Source organism: Oryctolagus cuniculus, chromosome 4 (assembly GCF_964237555.1).
Source record: "Oryctolagus cuniculus chromosome 4, mOryCun1.1, whole genome shotgun sequence".
Lineage (NCBI taxonomy): Eukaryota > Metazoa > Chordata > Mammalia > Lagomorpha > Leporidae > Oryctolagus > Oryctolagus cuniculus.
Window position 1 is genome coordinate 104,188,516 of NC_091435.1, and position 13,737 is coordinate 104,202,252.

At 38.9% G+C, this 13,737-nt stretch overlaps 1 protein-coding gene across 12 annotated transcripts in view; it reads right to left on the reverse strand.

The window, feature by feature from the left end:
* Positions 1-13,737, reverse strand: part of NAALADL2 (N-acetylated alpha-linked acidic dipeptidase like 2) — a 1,435,315-nt gene that overhangs the window by 63,901 nt on the left and 1,357,677 nt on the right. For all 12 annotated transcript variants that reach the window (XM_070072500.1, XM_070072494.1, XM_070072497.1 and 9 more), the window contains one exon: positions 2,469-2,562. In XM_070072500.1, coding sequence (XP_069928601.1) covers positions 2,469-2,562 — 94 coding nt within the window. The remainder of the gene's footprint in view (positions 1-2,468; positions 2,563-13,737) is intronic.

The following is a 13,737-nucleotide window of genomic DNA, read 5'->3' on the forward strand; positions in this document are numbered from 1 at the left end:
CTGGGCCAGGCCAAAGCAAGAAGGCAGCATCTTAACCATTACACTCCAAAAATGCTTTTCTGAGCTTCCAGGGTCGTATACATTATTTGAACTTTCATGTAACATTTAAAGTGCTGAAATACATCACCTATTTTTGTATTTTAAAAATAAAGTTTATTGATTTAAAAACACAACTTAGCATTTAAAATGACAGTTTTGCTAACACTTTTGCTTTTGTTGGCTTTATTTATTTCATCTTTTTTTTTAAGATTTATTTATTTATTTTGAAAGAGTTACAGAGAGAGAAGGGGAGACAGAGAGAGATCTTCCATATATGCTGGATCACTCCCCAGATGGCTGCAATGGCCAGTTCTGGGTCAGGCCAAAGCCAGGAGTTTCTTCTGGGTCTCACTTGGGTTATCCTCCGTTGATTTTCCCAGGCCATTAGCAGGGAGCTGAATCAGAAGTGAAGCAGCCGAGACAAGAACAAGAGTCCATGTGGCATGCTGTTGTCGCAGGCAGCAGCTGTATCCACTACACCACAATGCTGCCCATATTTCTTTAATCTTTTTAAATATGCCTATTTCTTTCTTTATTACAAATATACCACACATTCATCATAGAAAAGTTGGTCTCAGAAAAGCAATTTATTTAATGTTCAGATTTCTATGAGAAAATGTTGGTGTTTTGTAGTATACAGTTTGAAGTTCCTTTCCATGCATGGTATTCTTTTATAGATGAATAAGTGTTTACTTTAAATAAGCAACAGCCTCCTCTTTCTTCTCTCTAAAAGTTTAAATTATTGTGCAGTATACAAATTGAATTTTCTAGAGTATGAAAATTGGCCGGCGCCACGGCTCACTAGGCTAATCCTCTCTGCCTTGCGGCGCCTGCACACCGGGTTCTAGTCCGGTCAGGGCGCCAGATTCTGTCCCGGTTGCCCCTCTTCCAGGCCAGCTCTCTGCTGTGGCCAGGGAGTGCAGTGGAGGATGGCCCAAGTGCTTGGGCCCCGCACCCCATGGGAGACCAGGAGAAGCACCTGGCTCCTGGCATCGGATCAGCGCGGTGCTTTGGCCGCAGCGCGCCGGTCGCGGCGGCCATTGGAAGGTGAACCAATGGCAAAGGAAGACCTTTCTCTCTGTCTCTCTCTCTCACTGTCCACTCTGCCTGTCAAAAAATAAATAAATAAATAGAGTATGAAAATTAAAGCTAAAGAAAAAGCAAAATAACGTAATTAATTTTAAAGAAAGTCCTTTCAGAAAATATAGTAATTGTTCATGGCACAATTTAGACCTTTATTTATATCTATTATTCTTATTTTGCAGCATATCATATAGTTCGTTACTCAATTTCTAAGCCCAAATTATTGTAGAAATAGCAAATTCAAAGTAGGGGACAAAAGAGAATGCTACAATGAGATGAAGACTGCTGAAAGTAAGAAACATGGAAACTAGTTAAGAGTCTGCTTATGTATCCAAAAGGCTGATCAATATGAGAGCATTTTGTACAGGAGCAAATATCCCTAAGAAGGTCAATGCTGTGGAGACCCAGGTTTTACCATCACTCTAGTAAAAGTTATAAACAAACATTGAGGGGACAAATGGTATATTGTCTAGGTGAGAAAGTAATCCAGGTAGTTAAGGAAGAAAAAGAATGCTGATTTTTGCAGCTACTGGAAATACTAGATTCTACAGTGACCCATTTTCAAAGGATTACTGCTTGAGCACTGTAGTTAAAATACGTGCATTTGTATTGATAATGAGTTGTCTACAAATGATTCATTAAAGAGCTAATAAGAAGATTTATGACTCAAGAAGGAGGGAAGTGTAATCTTTAACCATAATTCTGCACTTTGTATTTGGTTAATGAAGACAAATTTGGACCATAATTGAAAGATTTGTATGTTGGATAAAGGGGAACCAAGGTAATCATTAGGGTTGGGCCAGAATTCAGTTAAAAAAAAAAAAAACACTCAAAGATGAAGGGATTGAAATAGAGATTATGGGAACAATTACCTGGTTTTTCTCCTTGTTATGTTTAATCTAGAACCTGGCCGACATCTCAGTCAATGGGATATAATTTCTACCCAATAGAAACCAACCCAAAGGAGAGATATCTGAGCCAGTCCACTTGGTTTGGACTTGGTATTTGGTGTAATGCTAAAACAAATAAACAAATATTCTAAGCCATATTATTCCATACAAAAATGTAAATAATAATGGAAGTTTGGGGTTATGAATCTCTTTGATAAAAGAAAGTAGGTGGACTGGATCTGATATCTCACCTTATGTTCACATGTAAATACACCTTTAGTTCCTGATACAGCAGCTAACATTCTCTCAGGCCTTTCCCCTACTTATCATCTACAGAAAAGGAGGCAGAGCTTTGACATGGCTGGTAAGTAGATGACTTAATCTACCTACTCCTTCTGCAAATTAGTGGACATTTTTTTTCATTTGCTAAAGTATGATAATTCAAAGAAAAATTACCTCTCAGATTGTTTTGAACTTCTAAAGCTATATCAAGAGCATTAAAGGGCAGGACTGGCTCGTTGGCAATTTGCAAAATCACTTCTCCTGAGAGCTGAAAGAAAAAAGAAGGAAACATTGCAATAATTCAGTGACCAAGGGTTTTGTTTATTTGGCTTTCATTATCTCATAGACTTTCATACATTCAGAATAGCAAAAATACACAGGGAAAGTCTAATTCTACAGAAATTTATTTTTCTTTGAAACCCATTTTTAAATTTTATTTTCTATGAAGAAAAGCCCCAATATATTTTCATTCTGAGAATAGCATCAAGAAATAAAATATTTTGTTACATTTGTGAACTAAAATATTCCCCTAGTTGAAAGAGTTGTAATATATAGACTTTAGAAAAGTCTTTATACATTAGTTCTCAGTATCACATGAACAAACAAATATTATAGAGGACAACTGAAAATCAACGTATGTTTGCTGGACTAAGGAAAATTCCTTTGAAAATTAAAAATCACCTTATTTCATTAAATATACTTTAATCAGATGATTCCTTTTTATTTATTTATTTATTTTTTTTGGTTTATCTCAGAGGTAGAGTTACAGACAGTGAGAGGAAGAGACAGAGAGAAAGGTCTTTCAGCCGCTGGTTCACTCCAGAAAATGGCTGCAACAGCTGGAGCTGCGCTGATCTGAAGCCCAGGGCCAGGAGCTTCTTCTGAGTCTCCCATGCGGGTGCAGGGGCCAAGCACTGGCGGCACAGTGGGTTAATGCCCTGCCCTGAAGCACCAGCATCCCATATGGGCTCCAGTTCTAGTCCCGGCTGCTCCTCTTCCCATCCAGCTCTCTGCTGTGCTGGGAAAGCAGTAGAAGATGGCCCAAGTCCTTGGGCCCCTGCACCCATGTGGGAGACCCAGAGGAAGCTCCTGGTTCCTGGCTTCTGATTGGTGCAGCTCCGGCTGTTGCGGCTGGGGAGTGAACCAGCAAATGGAAGACCTTTCTCTCAGTCTCGACCTCTCTCTGTAACTCTGTCTTTCAAATAAATAAAGTAAATCTTTAAAAAATAAAATAAAAAAATAAAATATCATTGCCTAATGTACCTACAATTTTTCTACATGCATATCTCCCTACCACCTTACTCTAGTACTGTGTTTAAAAACCAACATATGTATTAAGCTGAACTAGCATCAGCTTAATAGACTGAACAAGTTATATGCATTCATATATATCTCAAAAGACATTAGGACTGGCAGCAATTACCATTGTTATCTCTCCTTCTCTCTCACAATGATATTTCATACTTACCTGGGCAAAACAAATGTCCCCATGTCTTTTATTACACAGAAATTGGCACACAGGGAAATGCAACTGTGTTGATGTTATTAATACACTATGAAATTTAATTAGTGAATGGAATCATTGTCTTGCGAAACTACACAGGGAAATTAGCACACTAACTTGAGACAGTATGGAACACATAAAAGATACAATTTACAAGGAAAATGTGACATTTAAAATTCAAATCTAAATATTCAAGAAGATCATGGGGCCGGTGCTGTGGCACAGTGGGTTAAAGCCCTGGCCTGAAGTGCAGGCATCCCATATGGGCGCCAGTTCTAGTCCTTGCTGCACCTCTTCCAATCCAGCTCTGTTCTTGCCTGGGAAAGCAATAGCAGATGGCCCAAGTCTTTGGGCCCCTGAACCTGCATGAGAAACCTGGAAGAAGCTTCTGGCTCCTGGCTTCAGATCAGCACAGCTCTGGCTGTTGCGGCCACCTAGGGAGTGAACCAGCGGCTGGAAGACCTCTTTCTGTGTCTCTACCTCTATCTGTAACTCTCTTTCAAATAAATAAAATAAATCTTAAAAAAATATTCAACAAGAGCCAAATCCATTTAATATTTTTAAGTTTTTTTCCCAATTGTTTGCACAATTTATGTCATGATAAAAATACAATTCAATTTGATCTTTTTCATTATGCTTTGGAAAAATGTGTCTCTTAGAAAAGAAGGGGAAGGGCCAGCGCCGCGGCTCCCTAGGCTAATCCTCCGCCTTGCGGCGCCTGCACACCGGGTTCTAGTCCCGGTCGGGGCGCCGGATTCTGTCCCGGTTGCCCCTCTTCCAGGCCAGCTCTCTGCTGTGGCCAGGCAGTGCAGTGGAGGATGGCCCAAGTGCTTGGGCCCTGCACCCCATGGGAAACCAGGAGAAGTACCTGGCTCCTGCCATCGGATCAGAGCGGTGCACTGGCCAAAGCGCGCCAGCTGCGGCGGCCATTGGAGGGTGAACCAACGGCAAAGGAAGACCTTTCTCTCTCTCTCTCTCACTGTCCACTCTGCCTGTCAAAAAAAAAGGGGGGGGGGGAGAAAGAACCATCTGATATCCCTTTATTCCTCTGAGGTATTTTTCTCCCACATGCAGCCACCAATTCTCAATGCATAAGATATCTGCAGTTTTATTCCTAGCGTAATGATCACAAAACTGACCCCCCTGATCACACTGTGCTTGAGGAAGAGAATTGTCTGCAGTAGGTTGATACGAATCCTCTTCGATTCCACTCCACCTTGTCCAAAGCATGCAAGGGACAGCAATATTTGAAAAGCTATTTATAAAAAGACATTTAAAAAGATTTAGAAGCATTATGATTTCTTTTTCCAATTTGCACTGGATAATAGAATCTACAGAACAGACATGCTTTGTTTACACTTTTGGAATCTGGAAACCACACATTACAAAAGATTAAAATGAAAGAATAGGGAGGGAGGAGAAATCGAGTCTGTGTGCTGCTGGGGAAGGTTGTTTTGTGCTGTTTTTATAAGAGTCATTTGGCAGCTCAAGCGGCTGGAATAGAAGCCAACCACCTAGCTCTTTCTTTCAAAAAGAACTTGGCAGCAAGGATTGGGACTTCAAGGCACCTGGCCCAGGACAGAATGCACAGGCTAAATCGGCTTTATTTGCAGCTTCGTAAGCAACAGGGAGATTTTCATGTTCCTTGCCATGCAGCGAGAAGAGTTGAGTCATAACGCATACTCTGTGCCCATTCTGAAATTCAGTTTCCTCAGGCATGGCAGAGCAACTTTGCCTTATGCTTCCATGAGGCATTGTTCTTTTCAAAGTGCTGTTTACCTACATATCTCATGTCATTATCCTGACGTATTAGAGGCACAGGGGGACTTAATATGCTGTGTTAAGAATAGCTAACAGTAAAGGTTAAGCTCAAACGCCAAAATCAAAATTGATCGAGCACCTACTATGTATCAGCTCTTGTTCAGAAGTTTTCAAATGTTATTCTCTTTAATTTTTATAACAGATCCACAGTGCAGGTGTCATTATGTTCATAGGATATGTAATGAGATTGAGACTCACATAGATTAGTCGCTCAAGACACACACCCAGTTCTAACTGATTTGAAGAACTGTGTCATTCTTTTGCTATTACATGAAGCATATGTTAGGAGCTAGTAAAAGTATCTCCATTGATTATATGTGTAGAACTAAAGCTAGACTAATTCCTTTCTTACTTGCTCCATGTTTTTTGCACTATACCATAATTTTTATTCTGATGAAAAAAATCTGTTTGTAATAATACTGGGCGATACCTGTAGTATCTTATCTAATCTATAATATTTGGTTCCCTGTGGCACATGGCATCAGCAAATAGCTATTAAACATCTGTAAGATTCCATTAAAATAACTTCAAAAGAATCGTCTATTCTTTCTCTTACTGTCTCACACCATCATATCCTGATGAAAAGATAAATGAAGAATAAATTTGAGAGAAACAATTATACAAGACTTAAAATACATAAAAATATAAAATATTATACTGAAAAAAAGAGTCAATGAATACCACCGTTCCTTCATCATTAAATAATACAAATGCTACTAATGGGCTCAACACTGTTAGGCAAAATCACATTATCAAAAGATAGAGACTGCACATTGAATCTTCTTCCAGACTTTAAGGGTAATAAAGGCAAATTATAGTTATCCCCTACAAATGTTTCTCAGTGTTCAATCGGAAATCATTTTGGTTTCATTTAAAAGTTCAAGAAATATTTTAAGAAAATGTGATGCAGATGAGGGCACTTTAAAATGTTTGAGGAGAACAGAACTAAAAACATATTTATGTTTGATGCAAAAATATTTTTGAAATCCATGCATACAAGAGATCTTCAAAAAATGCATGTAAAATACATATTATGGGAAATTTATACATGGATTTTAACTTTACAAAAAATTTATTGATGTATTTATTTATTATTTGGGAGACAGAAAGACAGGCAGAGGCAGAGAGTTAGGGAGAGAGAGAGAGAAAAAGCGATCTTGCATCTGCTGAATCATCCCCCAAACAACTAAAAGAACTAAGGCTGGGCCAGACTAATGCCAGGAGCCAGGAACTCCATCTGAGTCTCCCACATGGGTGGTAGGGGCTCAAGTATTTGGGTCATCATTGTTGCCTTCCCAAGTACATTAGTAGGAAGCTGGATCAAAAACAGAACAGTAAGAGCTCAAACCAGCACTCCGATATGCTGGCATTGCAAGCTGAGCCACAATGACTGCCCCTGGATTTGAGTTTTCTGAATTACCCTTATAGAGATATACTTTTTAACTAATTAATTCATTTTAACTAATTTTATAATTATTAATCTGTGTATTATGTGGTATTTAGATCTGTTGCTTTATGTTATTCATACTAAGACATTATCACAAATCTTTTCCTTATTCACTACAATAATATGGAAAGAAAAAGGTATATTTATTCATTATATTTTGAATATGTAATCAATAGCATTAGTTTTATCCACCCTCTTATCATAGTTTATTGCTCAGTAAAGTGGCTATATTTATAATAAATTCTTTGAAAAAAATGTATTAGTTAATGCATGGACAATGAAGTTGGACATAAATAGGTTCACTAAAGCAATATCAATACCATGACTCTATAATATATTTTCTCTTTAGTTGTAGGCAGAGAAACTTAACCAACATTTTAAGCTTTTTTTTTCCATTTTCATAAATCCAGATTATAGCAACCCAAGTTCATACCTCATAATTAAGTTGCAATTAAATTATCATTTGGTATACATTTTATGTCCTCAGTCAAATTTAAAATTTAGTCAAACCTAACTATAGAACTGATGCTGTGGAGATTCTTGTAACCACTTGTTTCACAGGTTAGTGTGAGAAAGATAGTAAGAGAGACTGGATCACTATGACATATTATGGCAGATAGAAGAAACGTGAACCATTCTGGCATTATGCTCTGGGACTTTATTTTGTGATCATTACTTTGCTATAGGGATGAGAGGACAGCTAAAATATAATAGAAGACCATTTCTCCTCCTAGGGCGTACTGTCCTGTTCCAGATAAGTCATATCATGCTCACCCTACTAGAAAAAGAAGTTAACAGCATAAAGCTAGTGAATATGAACTTTTTTTCCTTAGAAGGCACCATTCTATTCACTTTAAACACAACAATATAATTACACTACACATATATATTTAGGGCAAAGGAAGCTAGAGTATGAAACATGAATGATATTTCAGACTAGGGGAAAAGAATAAGCAGGAACTGTAAGGTGGAAAGAAGCATGGACTTTTTAGGTCTTAGTGAAAGTAAGTTTTTGTGTAGTGTGTGGGACAAGAGGTCAGAAAACCTAAAATCCAAACAAGGTATATGTCCATGATCCAGTGATCTGTAGGGAGTACTTAACTCCTCTCTTAAATTCAGGAGCGGTGACATTATCTCATGAATGACTGCCTGGTGAGAGCCTTCATGACAAGATTTTGAGGCTGCTATGTACAACCTTCAGTGACCTGACTCTGGTTCACATCACTCTATAGTAGAAATCCCCCTGATTTAGCAACAAATGTCTTCAAGATAACAAAGTTCAAGGTAGCCAATCATAGACAAAGGGACTGGCAGGATTTCCCTGGACACGAACAGAACAAGAAGTAGCTCCCAGTCCTCATGATTCCTTTCCAATGTTATTTTATCAATAAGGAAGAGGAAGTGAGTATGTGCACCAGACATACCCAATATATGAATGTTTTCCAAGCAAAACAAGCAATTAAATGGTGCACAAATTCTATATACTCCTAACATGGTTAAAATTTAATTTATCTTTAAGACTTTCATTATCTGTCATCTGGAATATTCTGCAAACTCCTTAATTCATCTAAATGGCTGTGAAGTACTCATTCTCCACATTATAATCAAGATTGTTAACCTTATTTTTTAAAATGTTTCTTCTGAGCCTTCCCAAAATCAGACTGCTTGTGTCATTTCCTTTCAATTGCTCTTCCTGATCAATCAGAAAAGTTGAAGGCATCCAATATTCAAGTCAAGTGACTATAATCTGCCAAGTCGATTTATGGAAAAATTACTTGAAAGAAAATCTTAGAAAATCAAGGGCTTAAATAACCCCCACAACTATAAAAAGGATACTTTGCATAAAATTTCCACCACAGAAACTAGTGAGCAAAATATTAAATGTGACATAGCTCCCTTAGTGCCAAGAAGTGTCATATAAGAGTTGCATCTAGAAGTGGAGACATCTAGTTACGAAGATAGCTCCTGCTCTTGCCAACAGATGGATTGAGGATTTCTATCTGTAGAAATGTTTTGATGGGATGTTTAAAAGGCCATGTGAAATATTTTGTTTACACACCGATTACACTTGTGAAGTCCAATAGTAGGGAGAGAAAGAAATAAGAACAATTTTGTGGAACTTCTAAGCTCCCAGGGAAGAAAAGTTTCAAGACTCATTCTTTTCTTCTTAAGGTGTCAAAGATAAGGGAATACTTTCGACAGACTGAGGCAGTCTCAAATAAAGTTACCCGACTGCAAAAGATTTCAGGAGTCATTGAAGAATTCCCGAAATCTATGACACTTCACTTTAATGAGAAGGACTGTAACCAAGAGAGCTATGAGGAGTCTTTAAAAAGTTCATGTATAAAGCCTTTAAAACAACAACAACAACAACAACAACATGTAATGGATTTCAACATTATGGCACAAAATAAGCTCCCACTAACTTGTCATGACATGCCTGGACAGAATCTAGTCTGAGGCACTAAGAAGTATATCAGTTTGAAAAACAAAAACAAAAACAAAAATCATTAGCAGACCAGTATGAATTCTGATAAAACTGAAGCAAGAACAACCATCCAATTTATAGTGAAGTTTGAGTGGAGGAAGGGTGAAATCATTGATGCCTTAGGATTAGGAAAAAAACCCACAAAGAAATCATTGGTTTGCAAACAGATGACTTGTGTGAAGAGGGGATGGCTACAAGTGAAGCCAACAGTGGAGGACTAGCCACATTAATTTGTAGTGAGAAAGTTTGTCTTATTGTGCCCTAATTGAAGAGGACTGAAAATTAAAAGAACAATAGTGAACACCATACAATTAGCAAATGGTTCAGATTAAATTTTTTGGAAAAATTATAGTGGAGCAAATTTTCTGCTAGAGGGGTGCCAAAAGTATCGCACCCAGCCCAGCATCACACAGGAGCAGAGTTTTCAATGGAAATTTTGAACAAGTGAAATGATTTTTGAAGCATTTATTTGAAGCATTGTAACAGAACATGAAACATGGCTTTACCTGAAGACATAGCACAAAGCAATGGCTACCAAAAGGTAGAAGTGGGCCAGTTAAAGCAAAAACACACTGGACATGAGCAAAGGTGATGACAATAGTTTTTGGAGATGCTCAAAGCATTTTGTCAGCTGACTTTCTGGAGGACTAAAGAACAATAACATCTGCTTATTATGATAATGTTTTGAAAATTCAGTCAAAGTTTTAACAGAAAATGTCTTGGAAATCTTGCTCAGAGTTCTTTTCAACAATGACAATAGTGCTCATTCTTATCCACCAAGGGCAATTATATGAGATTTGCAGGGGTTAATCATTAGGCATCCACTTTACAGTCATGATTTGGCTACTTCTAACTTCCTTTTGTTTCCTGATCACAGAAAATTGTTAGAGGACACACTTTTTTTTTTTTTTTCAGTTAAAAAACTAAAAATGACTGCACTGACATGGTTAAATTCCTGGAACCTTTAGTTCTTTAGAGATGGACTGAATGACACATAACATTTAGAAACATTTCTTGGGGGCCAGCGTTGCTGACGCTGTGGCGCAGTGCGTTAATGCCCTGTCCTAAAGCGCCGGCATCCCATATGGGCACCGGTTCTAGTCCCGGCTGCTCCTCTTCCCATCCAGCTCTCTGCTATGACCCTGGGAAAGCAGTGGAAGATGGCCCAAATCCTTAGGCCCCTGCACCCATACACGGAAGAAGCTCCTGGCTCCTGGCTTCGGATCAGCGCAGCTTCGGCTGTTGTGGCCAATTAGGGAGTGAACCAGCGGATAGAAGATCTCTCTCTGTCTCTCCTCTCTCTGTGTAATTCTGACTTTCCATCTCACTAGTCCCAGTGATCAATTTCTGTTCTCAATTGATCATAATGATAGGACTAAGAACCAAAGGGATCACAGAAACAAAAATAGTGTCTGCAAATACTAGCTGATAGAATAAAAAAGGGAGAGAATGATCCAACATGGGAAGTGAGATACACAGCAGACCCATAGAATGGCAGATGTCCTAAACAGCACTCTGGCCTCAGAATCAGCCCTTAAGGCATGCGGATCCGGCTGAAAAGCCCATGAGAGTATTTCAGGCATGGAAAGCCAAGACACTCGGCGGGGGGGGGGAACCCTAAATGAAAGATCTTTGTGAGTGAGATCCCAGTGGAAAGAACGGGTCATCAAAGAAGGAGGTACCTTTCTCTGAAGGGAGGAGAGAACTTCCACTTTGACCATGGCCTTGTCTAAATATGATCAGAGTCAGTGAACTCAGGGGGCTTCCATAGCCTTGGCAGCTTATGACAAGAGCCTAGGTTGATTACTGAGGCCATAAACCAGAGTGTCAATTTGTTAAGTCAACAACAGGAGTCACTGTGCACTTACTCCTCATGTAGGATCTTTGTCCTTAGTGTGCTGTACATTGAGATTTAATGCTATAACTAGTACTCAAACAGTATTTTTCACTTTATGTTTCTGTGTGGGAGCAAACTGTTGAAATCTTTACTTAATGTATGCTAAACTGATCTTCTGTATATAAAGAGAATTGAAAATGAATCTTGATGTGAATGGAAGGGGAGGGAGTGGGAAAGGGGAGGGTTGCGGGTGGGAGGGGCGTTATGGGGGAAAAGCCATTGTAATCCATAAGCTGTACTTTGGAAATTTATATTCATTAAATAAAAGTTTGAAAGCAAAAAAAAAATAAATAAAAAATAAATCTTAAAAAAAGAAATATTTCTTGAACTTCATTGAGCTTATGTTATAAGCAAAGTCCATATTCTTTTAATTCCATTTGTTCATGAATTGTGTGAAGTGCCTTTATGTGTGGTATCTGATTCTCAAAACTCATGGCTATTATTAGGAACTCCTTATGAACTCTGACCTACACAGGATAAGAATGTGTGAACCTGCACACTTGTGTTGGCAAAGAGTGGTTCAATTAAGGGACTCGAATTTTTGGGTAGTAGAACAGCCATAGCTGTGGATCTCTCTAGAGGAGAATTCCTTTCCTCTCCAAAACCCTGAGAAACCTCTGTTTCAGTCACCACCATGCTTACTACATTTGCCAAGGGCTGATAAGGATTCAGGGATACCTGCATCTTCCACGGAAGAGCTGGTGCAGCCTTACAGATCATGCAAAGATTCTCTGGGCTCCTTGGGCATGAAGGGAGATTGATAGGATAGGGAACAGAGAAAAGAGACATACATAATAGGGTATGTCTTGCCAGGAATTTAATTTAATTATGAAGGAGATGAGACCTTGCTTCCTTACTTTTCCCCTAAAGTGATCATTTCTTTTCTTTGGTTTATTTTTTTTACAAATATGCACTAGCACAGCCCTTGGCAAATGTAGTAAGCATGGTGGTGACTGAAACAGAAGTTTCTCAGGGTTTTGGAGAGGAAAGGAATTCTCCTCTAGAGAGATCCACAGCTATGGCTGTTCTACTACCCAAAAATTCGAGTCCCTTAATTGAACCACTCTTTGCCAACACAAGTGTGCAGGTTCACACATTCTTATCCTGTGTAGGTCACAGTTCATAAGGAGTTCCTAATAATAACCAATGCCAAGGTTATTAAAGAAGAAGAATATAGTCTTGCTCTGAAGAAACTAAATGCTGAATACAAAATCCATGACTCTAATTTTCTTTCTAGCCTCTATTCTTGCTAAAAGTTCAAATTCCTCATGTTCTCATTGTAAACCTTGACTGCACAACTGGAAGTTTAACATGAATTCTAGTTTGGAGTTCCCCCCAAAAACTTATCTTGAGACCAATTTGAGTGCAAGTAATTCATTGAAAGGTGAAGATAGTGGGATGGTAAGGAGAGCCAATACAATGTGTTTTTTCAAGTCTGCTTCCTCTGTAGATGATAGGAACTTGATATTGCTGGAGAAAACCCAAGAGTCAAGATGAAATAAGCATCTTGAACTTTTCCCATAAGCTTCCAGGAGACAATGGATGAGGGCTGTTCCAGGAAGGTGCCAAATCTTTACTACTTATGGTCATCCCTGTATATTGGTTGACTTAAATGGATGAATAAGCCCTCAGACAAAATATAAAGTTGAATACTTAAAAATCTATCATGGAAGCCGGCGCCGTGGCTCAATAGGCTAATCCTCCACCTTGCGGCGCCGGCACACCGGGTTCTAGTCCCGGTTGGGGCGCCGGATTCTGTCCCGGTTGCCCCTCTTCCAGGCCAGCTCTCTGCTATGGCCAGGGAGTGCAGTGGAGGATGGCCCAGGTGCTTGGGCCCTGCACCCCATGGGAGACCAGGAAAAGCACCTGGATCCTGGCTCCTGCCATCGGATCAGCGCGGTGCGCCGGCTGCAGCGGCGGCCATTGGAGGGTGAACCAACGGCAAAGGAAGACCTTTCTCTCTCTGTCTCTCTCTCTCACTGTCCACTCTGCCTGTCAGAAAAAAAATAAATAAATAAAAAAATAAAAGAAAACAAAACAAACAAACAAAAAAATCTATCATGAAAAGAGTGGTTACTTTCTTTTCCCAGACCACAGAAATATAAGTGGTCTATTTTTTTTTCAATTTTAATATTGATTTCCTATTTGGTGACAATTATTACTTCTCTGCTATTGGATTTTTTTAACTTTTATTTAATAAATACAAATTTCCAAAATACAGCTTTTTGATTACAGTGGCTTCCCCGCCCCCATAACTTCCCTCCCACCCGCAACCCTCCCATCTCC